At 38.1% G+C, this 14,168-nt stretch overlaps 2 protein-coding genes across 5 annotated transcripts in view; both read left to right on the top strand.

The window, feature by feature from the left end:
- THAP5 (THAP domain containing 5) overlaps positions 1 to 14,168 on the top strand; it is a 184,561-nt gene that overhangs the window by 78,494 nt on the left and 91,899 nt on the right. The gene's annotated exons all lie outside the window — the stretch shown is intronic.
- Positions 341 to 2,482, top strand: LOC132679891 (large ribosomal subunit protein uL16-like). Its single transcript, XM_081790910.1, has one exon. It carries the CDS (start codon positions 875 to 877, stop codon positions 1,439 to 1,441), a length of 567 nt encoding a protein of 188 aa, XP_081647036.1. The 5' UTR covers positions 341 to 874; the 3' UTR covers positions 1,442 to 2,482.

Below are 14,168 nucleotides of genomic sequence, written 5' to 3'. Positions count from 1 at the left end.
GGAAATTTTATTATGATAAAAGAGTTAATATTTCCAAAATATTATAGTTGTAAATTTGTTACACTTAATAATGAGTTTCAAAATATGTAAAGCAAAATAATGATGCAACTAAAAGGAAAATGGACAAATCCATTATCAGAGGGAGATTTTTTTTTTTTTTTTTTTTTTTGAGACAGAGAGAGACAGAGCATGAATGGGGGAGGGGCAGAGAGAAAGGGAGACACAGAATCTGAAACAGGCTCCAGGCTCTGAGCCATCAGCCCAGAGCCTGACGCGGGGCTCGAACTCAGGGACCGCAAGATCGTGACCTGAGCTGAAGTCAGACGCTTAACCGACTGAGCCACCCAGGCACCCCTATCATAGGGAGATTTTTAACAGATGTCTCTTAGTAACTGATACACCAAACAGACAAAAACTCAACATGGATACAGTAGATTTGAACAATGCAATAAATAAACTTGACCTTATTTACATACCTTATACTCAGCAAATGCAAAATTCATACCAAATGCCAAGCCAGTTAACCAAATGATGAATCTAAAAGAAACCTTAAAAAATATCAAAAAGTAAAATTATACAGAGCACATTTTCTGACAACATTGCAGTTAGGATAGAAATCAATAATGAAACAAGATAATATTAAAAATTTTATATTTGAAAAGTAATAAACTTTTAAGTAATTCAAACACTAAGAGAATGAATACAAATGAAAATTAGGAGATATTTTTCTTTGAATTATAGTGAAAGTTCAACGTATCAAAACTTTTAGAATACAGCTATAGACATACTTAAATGCTGTTATTAGGAGTAAACAGCTGAAAATAACCTCTTTTCCTTTGGCTTGCCACTGGGCCATGGGCCCAGTGGTATTGCCATGGGCCACCACCCACCCCGGTGTTACTGGTATTGTAAGAACAAGCGGTGTCCAAAGTCTTGTTTCTGCAGAGGTGTCCCTGATGCCAAGGTCCGCATCTTTGACCTTGGGCAGAAGGCGGCAGAAGTGGAGCAGTTCCCACTGTGTGGCCACACAGTGCCAGAGGAATACGAGCAGCTCTCCTCTGAAGCCCTGGAGGCTGTCCGTATGTGTGCTAACAAGTACATGGTGAAAAGCTGTGGCAAAGATGGTTTTTGCATCCAAATGCGGTTCCATCCCTTCCACGTCATCCTTATCAACAAGATGTTGTCCTGTGCTGGAGCTGACAGGCTCCAGACAGGTGTGTGGGGTGCCTTTGGAAAGCCCCAGGGCACAGTGGCCAGGGTCCACATTGGCCAAGTCATCATGTCCACCAGTACCAAGGTACAGAACAAGGAGCATATGATTGAGACGCTATGCAGGGCCAAGTTCAAGTTCCTTGGCTGCCCGAAGATTCACATTTCCAAGAAGTGGGGCTTTACTAAGTTTAATGTGAATGAATTTGAAGACATGATGGCTGAAAAGTAGCTTATCCCAGATAGCTATGGCTTTGGTCAAATACATCCCTAATTGTGGCCCCTTGGACAAATGGTAGGCTCTGCAGTCATGAGAACCTTGACACTGCCCGCTCCTTATTCACGCCCACAATAAACCCTGCTTCCTGTCAAAGAAAAAAAAAAGCTGAAAATAAATCATCCAAGTATCCATTTCCACTAGTTAAAAAAATTAGGCTGAGGCAACAGGCACATGAAAAGATGCTCAACGTCACACCTCATCAGGGAAATACAAATCAAAACCACACTCAGATATCACCTCACGCCAGTCAGAGTGGCTAAAATGAACCAAATAAGGAGACTATAGATGCTGGAGAGGATGTGGAGAAACGGGAACCTTCTTGCACTGTTGGTGGGAATACAAACTGGTGCAGCCACTCTGGAAAACAGTGTGGAGGTTCCTCAAAAAGTTAAAAATAGATCTACCCTATGACCCAGCAATAGCACTGCTAGGAATTTACCCGAGGGATACAGGAGTGCTGATGCATAGGGGCACTTGTACCCCAATGTTTATAGCAGCACTTTCAACAATAGCCAAATTATGGAAAGAGCCTAAATGTCCATCCACTGATGAATGGATAAAGAAGTTGTGGTTTAGGGGCTCCTGGGTGGCTCAGTCGGTTAAGCAACCAACTTCAGCTCAGGTCATGATCTCGCAGTTTGTGAGTTCAAGCCCTGCGTTGGGCTCTGTGCTGAGAGCTCAGAGCCTGGAGCCTGTTTCAGATTCTGTGTCTCCCCCTCTCTCTACCCCTCCCCTGCTCACGCTCTGTGTCTCTCTGTCTCTCAATAATAAATGAGTGTTAAAAAAATTTTTTTAAATAGTTGTGGTTTATATCTACAATGGAATACTACTTGGCAATGAGAAAGAATGAAATACAGCCTTTGTAGCAATGTGGATGGAACTGGAGAGTGCTATGCTAAGTGAAATAAGTCATACAGAGAAAGACAGATACCATATGTTTTCACTCTTATGTGGATCCTGAGAAACTTAACAGAAGACCATGGGGGAGGGGAAGGAAAAAAAAAGTTGGAGAGGAAGGGAGCCAAACCATAAGAAACTCTTAAAAACTGAGAATAAAATGGGGGTTAATGGGGGGTGGGAGGGAGGGGGAAGGGGGTGATGGGCATTGAGGAGAGCACCTGTTGGGATGAGCACTGGGTATTGTATGGAAACCAATTTGACAATAGATTTCATATTAAAAAATAATAAAAAAATAAACTTATTGTGGTAAACATAAAAAAAAATTAGGCCAAGGAGCAAAAAGAAACAAATAATAAAATTAAAAACATATATCAGTAAAATATAAAACAAATGTGCTAGAGAAAATAAATCTAATAATACATTTTAAAAGACTAATAAATTTCACAAATCCCTGGAAAGACAGATCAAGAAAAAAAGAAAGTGCACAAAATACCAATATCAAGAATGATTTTTTTATAACAAAGGGTCTTAACTATAGATCCCATTGTTAAGGAAATAAAAACAAAAGGATATCATATCAGTTTGGGGGTAATAATTTCAATGAAATGATTTAGAAAGCCATAACTTAGGGGTGCCTGGGTGGCTCAGTCAATTAAGTGTCCGACTTTGGCTCAGGTCATGATTTCATGGCTATGGGTTCAAGACCCACATCGGGCTCTGTGCTGATGGCTCTGACAGCTCGGAACCTGGAGCCTGCTTCAGATTCTGTCTCAGTCTCTCTCTGCCCCTCCCCCACTCGCACTCTGTCTCTTTCTCTCTGTCAAATATAAATAGATATTTTTTTTAAAAAGCCATAATTTACCAAAACGGTTAAAGTGGCGCAAGAAGAAATATAAAATGCAAATAATTTAGTATCTACTAAATGAATTGAATCTGTAACTAAAACCCTATGAAAGAAATTTCCATGTCCATCAATTTTACTAATCAGTTCCTCCAAATATTTAGAAATAAACTTGACCTTACATATACTATTCCATAGCTCAGAAAAAGAGAAAAATTTTCCAAGTTATTTGTTGAGGTCATCATAATTTTGATAGCAAATACTGGTAAGAACATTACAATAAAGACCTAAGAGAGACTAACTTTCATTTATATAGACACAAAGCCTATACAAAATATTAGCAAAGCAAATCCAGTGATATAAAAAAAATGATAATATATTACGGTCAGGTGAGAATTATTCCAGGAAGGCAAGATAGTGTAACGTGAAAAATCAATGAATGCAATTTACCACATAAACCAAATAAAGGAGAACAATCATATGATCATCTCAAATAGAGACCAAAACACATCTCTGAATAAAATTCAACATCCATCCATGATTTAAAAAAGAAAAATGACAAACTAAGAATAGAAGGATATTTACAAAATCCTATAGCAAACATCATATGTCACTGAGAAACAATGAAAGCTGTCCTCTTGATATTAGATGTTCGGTTCAACATAGTATCCTCACCCAGTGTGATGAGGCAAAACAGTCAATAAAAGGTATAAATATTGGAGGGGTGCCTGGCTGGTTCAGTTTGGTATGTAGAGTGTGTGACTCTTGATCTTGGGGTTGTAAATTCAAGTCCCACATTGGGTATAGAGACTACTTTTAAAAAAATAAAATATTTTTTAAAAATGGTGTAAGTATTAGAAAGAAAGAAATAAAACTGTCTTTATTTGCCAGTGGAATAATTTTATACATAAAACTTCCAAAGACTACAGACAGACTAATAGAATAAATTTATTAATTTAGCAAAACAGTTACATGTTAATTTGCAAAAAAATCGATCATATGTCACGATTGCAACACACAAGCAGAGAATGCAATTTTTAAAATAATACCTTTCTTTCTGTCTTTCTTTCTTTCTTTCTTTCTTTCTTTCTTTCCTTATTTATTTATTTTTAGAGAGAGAGAGTGTTCAAGCATGGGAAAGGAACAAAGGGAGAGAGAGAGAGAGAGAGAGAGAGAGAGAGAGAGAGAGAGAGAGAATCTTAAGCAGGCTCCATGCTCAGCACAGAGCCCAATGCAGGGCTCAATCCCATGACCCTGGGATCATGACCTGAGCTGAAACCAAGAACTGGGCACTCAACTGTCTGAGCCACTAAAGTGCCCCTAAAATAATACCATTTAAATTAGGATCAAAGAATATTAAAATAAATCTAACAGAATATTAGAAGATCTTCTATGTGGGATACTGTATAACATTGAGAGAAATTTTAAAAAGACCTCAGTGAATGGAAGACTATATATTACTTTCAGATAAAAAGATTCAGTATCGTGAGGATGTCTGTTCTCCTCTAAGCTACCTATATTCAATGCATTTCTTTTTTTGTTTTCATTTTAATTCCAGTGTAATTGATGTACAATGTCATATCAGTTTCAATTGTCCGATTTAGTGATTCAGTAGTTCCATATATTGCTCAGTGCTCATCAGAGTAAGTGCACTCTTAATCCCCTTCACCAATTTTACCCATTCCCCCACCCACCTCCCTCCTGGTAACTATCTGTTCCCTACAGTTAAGAGTATGTTTTTTGGTTTGTCTCTATTAAATCCACTTCTAATCAAAATTTGAACAAGTGTTTTCTGTGGAAATTGACAAGATGATTTGAATGTGTATATGATAATGTAAAGAGTCTAAAATGTCAAAAACAATGATAAAAAGGGACATATTTGAAAGATTTAAAATGTCAGGTATCAAGAGGGGCACTTGCATGGTTCAGTGGGTTAAACATCTGATTCTTGATTTCAGCTCAGGTAATGATCTCGTGGTTCATAAGACCAAGCCCCACATTGAGCCCTGTGTCTGAGCTCTGCACTGACAGCCTGGAGTCTGCTTGGGATTCTCTCTCTCCCTCTTTCTGTCCCTCCCCTCATGTATACAGGTTCTCTCTCTCAAAATAAATAAATAAGCATTAAAAATAATAATAATTTAAAATACTGGGTATCAAGATTTATTTTAAATCTAAAATAATTTGGACAATATAGTATTAGCAGAATAATGTACAAATAGACTAATGGAAGAGTATACAGTCCACAAACTAATTCACACATGTATGGACACTTAATTACAAAAAAGGTGGTAATATAGAACAGAAGGAAATAATGATCTTTCAATAAATGGGGCTGGGTCAGCTGGACATTCAAATGAAAGAAAAAATGAATCTTGACTCCTTACCTCACACTATACATAAAAATCAGTTCCAGATAGAAAGTTGATCTAAATGTGAAAGGTAAGATAATAAGATTTCTGAAGATAACAAAGAAAAGTATCTTTATGACCTTGGGATATAGAAAGAATTTTTTTTCTTAGAATACAAAAATCAATAATCACTAAAGAGATACTGATAAGCTGAACTACACTGAAATAAGATTTTTATGCCCAGCAAAGACATCATCAAGACAGTAAAAGGGCAAATCATGGAGTGGGAACAGATTTTTGTAGTTCATAAACTGACAAAGGACTCACATCAACTAAGTACCAATAAGAAAAAGATAATAACATGAAGTTTACGTATACAAAATATATGAATAGACAATTTGCAAAAGATTTCCCAATAAACACATATTAGTGATTTGGGAACTGGAAACAAAAACTGCAGTGGAATACCACTAACTGTACATCAGATAGCTAAAATTTAAATAGAATTTAATACCTCACAATTAAAATTTAAAATTTGAATAGAGTTTAATGCCTCAGAATATCAAGTGTTGCAGAGGATATGGAGTAAATAGAATTTTCATACACTGCTAGAGGGAGTGGAAAAGTGGCACACTAAAGCTGTGTTTTTACAGCTGAATATCCAAATGACCATGAACCAGCAATTGCATTCCTAGATATTTAACCAACAGAAAATGCATACGCATGCGTACCAAAAAAAGTTACAGTTCATAACAGCAGTATGTATAACAGTCCAAATCTGAAACATCCCAGAGGTCAATAAAAAAAATAAAATATATTACAAAAATGACAGTGTGGAATGTATAGAATTGCTCTTACCATGAAAATGAATGAAGTAATTCTACACGCGAAAACTTGGATGGATTTTGCAAACATTGTATTAATATAAAGAAGTCAGCTGCAAAAGAAGGCATTGAGTGATTACATTTATATAAAATTTAAATATTGGCAAAACTGATGTAGGATAAGTCACAAGTAGAAGTGATGACTGGAAGGAGGACTTCTGTGGTATCTCTTGATCTGGGCAGTAGTCAAATGTGCTTGCTTTGTGGTAATTTATCTGGTTTTACCCTTATAATTTGTGCACTTTTCTGTCTCTAGATTATGCTGAAACAATAAAATTTTATTTTTAAAAATGACCCATACTGGAAATGCAGTGCTGTAAGTTATTTGCCACTAATTATTTTCACAGTTCTTTTGTTTCCAAATAAGACTTCAGGCAATGTTCTCTTTTCTCCTTAAGGCTTCAGATGGAATGTTCTCCTTTTCTGAATCACTTGCATACTACTGCTCCTTTTCCTGGGTTTGATGCTAACACATCCTCTTCGTCATTTTGAAATATGTTTGGCCAGTGCTTCATCCCCAGTGAAATACGTGCCTGAACAATTAGCTCCAAATCCATTTTTAGAGCTCATTTGGAACAAATTTGCATATGGCATTTGTGAGCTTCCTGCTCTTACCTATTAAATCAATATGCAAAGTAAACTCTGTTTGAACTCTGCTGTAGATCTTCAAAATTATCTTAAGAACATAAAAGGAACGATTTCCAATATTGGGACCCTATATAAAAATGAGGCTGGTGATGATGGCATGTCAAATATTTAAAGAGCAGGGGAGGGATCTGTGAAGCTCAGAATCTCAGTGTTTGAAGATACACACTGTTACTGGAAACACCCTTCCAAGTAGTCATCCACTCTCTGCCTGCTCATCTTGTGACAGTGCTGACATTTAAAGTGATTCATTGCTTACAAGCTGAAATGTCTTACCATACTATCTACCCACATCTTCAGTTCCCCACTTATAGCCACCGAGGAAAAGCTTTACCCTTTTCTGCACAATAGCTCTGCAAGTACCAGGTGACATTTGCTTTGTCCAGTTTGTGTCTCGTCTTCTCCATGCCTGGGGCTGCGATCTGTTAACAGAATACTCATGTGGAGTAGCTTTGAGTTCCTCCACCCTCCTTGCCTCTCTGCTTTCAATACCCTTCAGTTTATTTAACTGCTTTCTTAGGGGTTCATCCAGGACTGCACCAAACGCCTTCAGTGCGCTCAGACCTGTGAAAGGATCTCTCTTTATGTGCTACTTTTTTTTCAGAACTGCCTCCACATCTCTTACCATCCTGTGCTTTTGAAGCCAAGAGAAGACCTTTGCACTGATCTTTACTAAATTTTATTTTGCTCCAAGGTTTTTCAAAACTTTTTAGATCCTAACTCTCACTACTACATCTTTATTCAAGATGTCTAACAGAACAGAACTGAAGTTCAAGGTCTCTACCTATCCAAAAATTTCCATTTGAGCACCAGTCTATTCATGAGTGTCCTTCAAGAAAAGTTATTCTCCAAATCATACAGCTTGTGTTTCCAGAATGTCAATATTGCCAACAGCAACCTTGCCAAATGCCTGGATGAAAAAGCCACGTACCTATGTCTAATGAATATTGTTCATCTTCATTCTGGTAACCTGTGCAAGATATCGCTGTCACAACTTAACTTTCCAGTGACATGAATTAGAATGTGGACTCTGCATTCACAGTAGAATGCAAAGATTTGGAAGTTAATCTGCATTCAAGTTCCTCTCTTTTATCTAGTAAATTAGGTATCCTTAGACCACATAGACTCACTCAGGCTTATTTTATTAATTAGGACAATGGGATAATGCCCATGCCCCTACTGCAGAATTTTTTAAATGTTGCTTGTTTTATGATTTGTGTGACCTTTGTCTAAACCAGTAAATTCTCTTCAAGAGAATTTCAAACTGCATATATACAGTGTTCTGAAACAGAGACCATCAAACATCTTCATCAGTGCAGAGGCCCAAGGTTTTCACCATTTAATGCACCCACACACTATATTTAGTTATTAAAAAAAATTATCCCCTGTAATGAAATGTCATTACAAGGGGTGACGATTACCACAGTGATGATGACAATGACGATGATGATAATGATGATGATGTGCTGATATACAAATGGGGCTATACCCAGGACACCCTGAAGTCCACACCCTAATGCTTCTATTGTTAGAATAACTGATGTCACTCACTTGGCTTCCCCCAGAGCATGAGGTGTCCTATTTATATGCATGTCAGGATCTTATAAGGCATTTTAGGGTGTTGCTAGGGTTGACAAATGAATTTTATGGGCGAACATGAACGCACCACAAATCTGTACTTCCTGTCAACAAAAGACTAGATTCCAGGCCAATGTAATTCTCAGGAAACAAGTTTTACAGTACTATCTTTATTTTTTTTTTGAAAGTTTATTTATTTTGAGAGAGACAGAGAATGCAAAAGTAATGGATGGGCAGAGAGAGAGGGGGAGAGAGAGAGAGAGAGAGAGAGAGAGAGAGAGAGAGAGATTGAGAGAGATTGAGAATCCCAAGCAGATTCTGCACTGTTAGCATGGAGCCCAATGAGGGTCTGGAACTCACGAACTATGAGATCATGACCTGAGCTGAAGTCAGATGTTAACTGACTGAGCCTCAGGTGCTCCTACAGTACTATTTTTAAAGCAGAGCTTGTTTTTCTAGAAGCAGAATAGGAGCCCCTACACTTAGGGAGACTAAACTCCCACAGAGAAGAAAATCTAATGGTATTATAACTTAGGAAGTGTTACAACATGGGGGAAGAATTCCAATTTCCAATGTATTTATTCACCAATAATTTACACCCACACACACACACACACACACACACACACACACACCCCAAATAGATCAAATAACTGAATCACCAGGCAAAAACTTTTATTCCAGGCTAAGCCAGGCCAGCACGCAATTATAAGCTTCAAACATCCCAATCCTGTTCACAGAAATAGTCTTAGACATTTTCTCTTGACCTTTACCTTAATTTCTTTGCTTAGCTTCCATTTATTTTTTAATAATTTTTAAAATATTTATTTATTTTTGAGAAAGAGACAAAGTGTGAACGGGGGAGGGGCAGAGAGAGAGGGAGACCCAGAATCTGAAGCATGCTCCAGGTTCTGGGCTGTCAGCACAGAGCCCAGTACAGGGCTCAAACTCACGGACCACAAGATCATGACCTGAGCCGAAGTCAGAGGCTTAACTGACAGAGCTACCCAGGTGCCCCGCATACCTTCCATTTCTACATCCATCTAGCTCTTGACTGCTTTGCTTTGGACCTTATGCTTGCTATTTGTAGTTGAGGGTGGATTTGACTTCTTAGTTCCGGATAGCCTACCTACCTGATGGAGCTCTAGCCTGGAACTCATCATCAGTGATGGTTTCCTTGTTTACTTAACACTCCACAAGTGAGAGGTACAGAGAATTCTCCTAAGAATGGCTAGCTCTTGCCAGAGAAACTTAAGAGACAGTTATAGTGGGCCTTTAGCTGCCCCCAAATTTTTGTTGTCATTAAAAAAAATTTTCATTCCATGTTTTCCTGTATTTTCAACACTTGTGTTTTCGTGTTCTATTTTTGTTACTGCATCTCTATGGTGCATTTATTCTTGCAGGACGAATTTATTAATTTATTCAGCAATCATCTATTGTACCATTGTACTTATGTATTTAGCAGCATAGCTCCAGAGACTATTAGTTTGATTCCACCTTTGCTGGGGAACTTGTCCACTGCTTGTGCAACACTGTAGGTCTCATCACACTGGCCAGCACTCTGCTAGGCGGTACCTCTTTGTCTTTAAATTCCTTTGCCTTGGTACACAAGTCTTCCTATTCACACACTATCTCTCATTTGCTAACATTCCCAACTTGTAAATAAAAACCTTAATTTATCTACTATAATAAAGCCATATTTGAGCCAATATTTATGTTTTGTTTATAGTTCATCAGAAGATGAAATCTATGAAAGTAGGGATTATGGTTTATCTACAATGACTGACCAACACTTAGCCCAATAGCACAAAACACATTGTATATGCTCAATAAATGTTTGCTTAGCAGGTAGATTGATGGATAGTTGGATTGATGGATAGATGGATGGATGGATGGATGGATGGATGGATGGATGCTTAGTATGTTCCAGGCTAATGTTAAGAATTTTTCATAGGGGCTTCTGGGTGGCTCAGTCGGTTAAGCATCTGACTCATGATCTCAGCTGAGGTCATGATCTCATGGTTCGTGAGTTCGAGCCCTGCATCAGGCTCTGCACTGACAGTGAGGAGCCCGCTTGGGATTCTCTCTCCCCTCTCTCTCTGCCCCTATGCTGCTCATACTCTCTCATTCTCTCTCTCTGTTTCTCTCTCTCTCTCTCTCTCTCTCTTTCTCTCTTGAAATAAAAAAATAAACTTAAAAAGAATTTCATATAAAATAATTCCTGGAGATGTATTGTACAGCATAGGGAAAATAGTTAATATTGTATTGTATATTTGAAAGTTGCTAGTAGAGTAAATCTTAGAAGTTATCACAAGGAAAAAAAACTCATAACTATGTGTTTGATGGATATTAACTAGAATTATTGTGGTGATAATTTCACTACATATGCAAATATTAAATCATTATATTGTAGACCTGAAACTAACATAATGGTATGTGTCAGTTGTATCTCAATTAAATAAATAAATAAGAATTTCATAATTTTTAAAATATTATCCCCTCAGCAATTTTTAGGGGTAGGAATCGTTAGTCTCATTTTATAGCTGGGAAGGAAAACTCAGAAATATTATGGTAGCTTTCCCAAGGCTATTGTTAAAAAATACTGTCATTACTTGGTATTCTGTTAGAGTTGCATTAATGATTATGATTAATAAACCTGTTAGCTAGCATCTTTTGAACACTTATGCCTTCAATAAGTATTTTCCTCACATTATGTTATATAGTCCTCAGGCAACCCTGTAAGATGGGGCCATTATTATGTCCATTATATTTAGTCTTTACTGTCACACCCAAAGTGTCCTATACATGCCTGACAATTTAAATGAGAGGTGTGAGGGGCGCCTGGGTGGCTTAATCGGGGAAGTGTCCAACTCTTGATGTCAGCTCAGGTCATGATCTCACAGTCTTGAGATGAAGCCCCGTGTCGGGCTCTGCACTGTACGTGGAGCCTGCTTAAGATTCTCTCTCTTCTCCCTCTGCCCCTCTCCTCCCCACTTGTAAGCTCTCTCTCCCCTTCTCTTTCTTAAAAATGAAAGTAAAAAATAAAAGTAAATGAGAAGTGTGAAATACTATCTTTTCACTTATTCACACTTCTCTCTCCATGGCCAACTGAGGAAGTGGAGCCTACAAAGAACCTCTGCTTCTGCTTTCCTGAAAACAGTGTTACCCAACATAAATAAAATCAGTAAGTATCTACAGTTGCTCTTCCAGTTCCTCATTACTAGAAAGACAGTGATCCAGATAGCTAAATTGTCATAACTAAATTAATCTGAATTTATCTCCCATTAATGATAGGCATTAGGATAGGACCTCAAGGTTTGGACATGCTATGATAATATTAAACATATATATTAAATATATAAATATAAATATAAATGTAAAACTATATATTTGTTTTCTCTTACATGTCACCCAGGCAATTAAATAGCCAGCTAAAGGGGGTGTTTTTATCAGAGAACCCAACTATAAATTGGGTTCATCTAACATCATCATTCCTGACTTTACTTATTTTTTATTTTTAAATTTTTCATTGAGGCATAATTGACACATAACATTATATTAGTTTCAGGTGTACAGCGTAATGATTTGCTATTTGTATGTATTGTGAAATGATCACCATAATAGGTTTCGTAAACATCCCTCCCCATACACAGTTACAGATTTTTTTCTTGTGAGGAGGAGTTTGAAAATTTACTCTTTTACAACTTTCAAACATGCAATACAGTATTATCAACTATAGTCACTCTTTATCCTTACATTGGCTCTCCTAATAAGTCTGATATCTCTTGCAGGGTTTCTTCACATTTAAAAAAATCTTAGTTCTCTTTTCCTTTCCTCCTGAACAATTGTGGGATCCCTATCCTTCAGGTTGTTTATTCTTCTTTTTCATCTGATCTGCGCGATTACCAAAGCTTTGTAATGCATTCTTCATCTTATTCGTTGAGTTCTTCAGTTCCAGAATTTCTGTTGTTGTTGTTGTTTTTTTAATATAATATAATTTCAATCTGTTTGGTAAAGTAGTCCTTCTGTTCATTAATTTTATTCCTGGGTTTATTGAATTGCCTGAGTTCTCTGTAGTTCATTGAATTTCTTCATAACAGCTATTTGGAAATTTTTGGTTTTGTTTTTTGCTTTAAAATTTCATTAACTGAGCATAGTTGACATACTATGTTACATTAGTTTCAAATGCACTGCGCAGTGATTCAACATCTCTGTAAATTATGCTATGCTCACAAGTGTAGCTACCATCTGGCACCATACGATGCTATTGGAAATATTGACTGTATTCCCTATGCTGTGCCTATTCATTCCATAACTGGAAGCCTGTATCTTGCATTCTTCTTCACCTATTTTGCCCATCCCCACCCCCCTCTCCTCTGGCAACCATCAGTTTGTTCTCCATAACAGCTATTTTGAATTCTTTATTGGTTATATTGCAGTAGTCCGTGTCTTGAGTTGAGTTCCTGGAGAATTATCATTTTCCTTTTGTGATACCATATTGCTGTGATTTGTCATAGCGTTGGATGAAATGTGCCTGTGCTGTCACATTTAAAGCAGGAAACTCCTTTCTTATTTATGGAAGGCTTCATTTTCTTGGATTCTAACAGCTTAACAAGTGGTCAATTAGAAGCCTTTCTTTTCATTTCCAGAAGGTGGTGCTATAACACAAGTTTTTGGTTTCTCTTCTCAGGCTGACCACACCGCACACTGTGATCACTTTCCACCTCCTCTGCTGGGAAAGGTAGCTGCTCCCAGCTGCCACGCTGCCACCAGCACAATCCCAAGGCCCGGCAGCGTGAGCTCTTGGGAGTGGGGCTGCCTCACCCATTCCTCCCTTTTCTCTGACTACAGAATTGTCTCTATCTAACTCCAAAGGCTTGCCAAGTTCTCGCATCAGATGGGCTTGTCCCTCCACAAATTCCCTATTTCCCATGAGTGCCCAATTGTGTATTCTCCAGGTTACTTTCCCCCCCGATAGAAGCAGGTGAGGGTGGGCCACGCTCATGACTCCCGTGGATACACAGCATCATCTGTGTATCTCCACCCACTTTTGATGCACATGTGGGTGGATGTCCCAGGTGTCCTGGCATACTGTTGCAGAGGCACTTTTGCTTGGTTCTGGATGCCCCGTTACTTGTAAATCAAAGGGGAGGGAAAAAAGGAACGACTCACACTGCCATGATACAGACCTCACTCTCCTCCAGAACTTTCCTTTAAAGAGCAATAGCCTGGGGCGCCTGGGTGGCGCAGTCGGTTAAGCGTCCGACTTCAGCCAGGTCACGATCTCGCGGTCCGTGAGTTCGAGCCCCGCGTCGGGCTCTGGGCTGATGGCTCGGAGCCTGGAGCCTGTTTCCGATTCTGTGTCTCCCTCTCTCTCTGCCCTTCCCCCGTTCATGCTCTGTCTCTCTCTGTCCCAAAAATAAATAAAAAACGTTGAAAAAAAAAAAAAACTATTAAAGAGCAATAGCCCTAGGATAACTAAT

The sequence above is a fragment of the Panthera onca genome, chromosome A2 (genome assembly GCF_046562875.1).
Source record: "Panthera onca isolate mPanOnc1 chromosome A2, mPanOnc1 haplotype 2, whole genome shotgun sequence".
NCBI classification, from domain to species: Eukaryota; Metazoa; Chordata; class Mammalia; order Carnivora; family Felidae; genus Panthera; species Panthera onca.
Note: the sequence above shows the minus strand (reverse complement) of the source record. Positions and strands in the feature narration are given on the sequence as shown.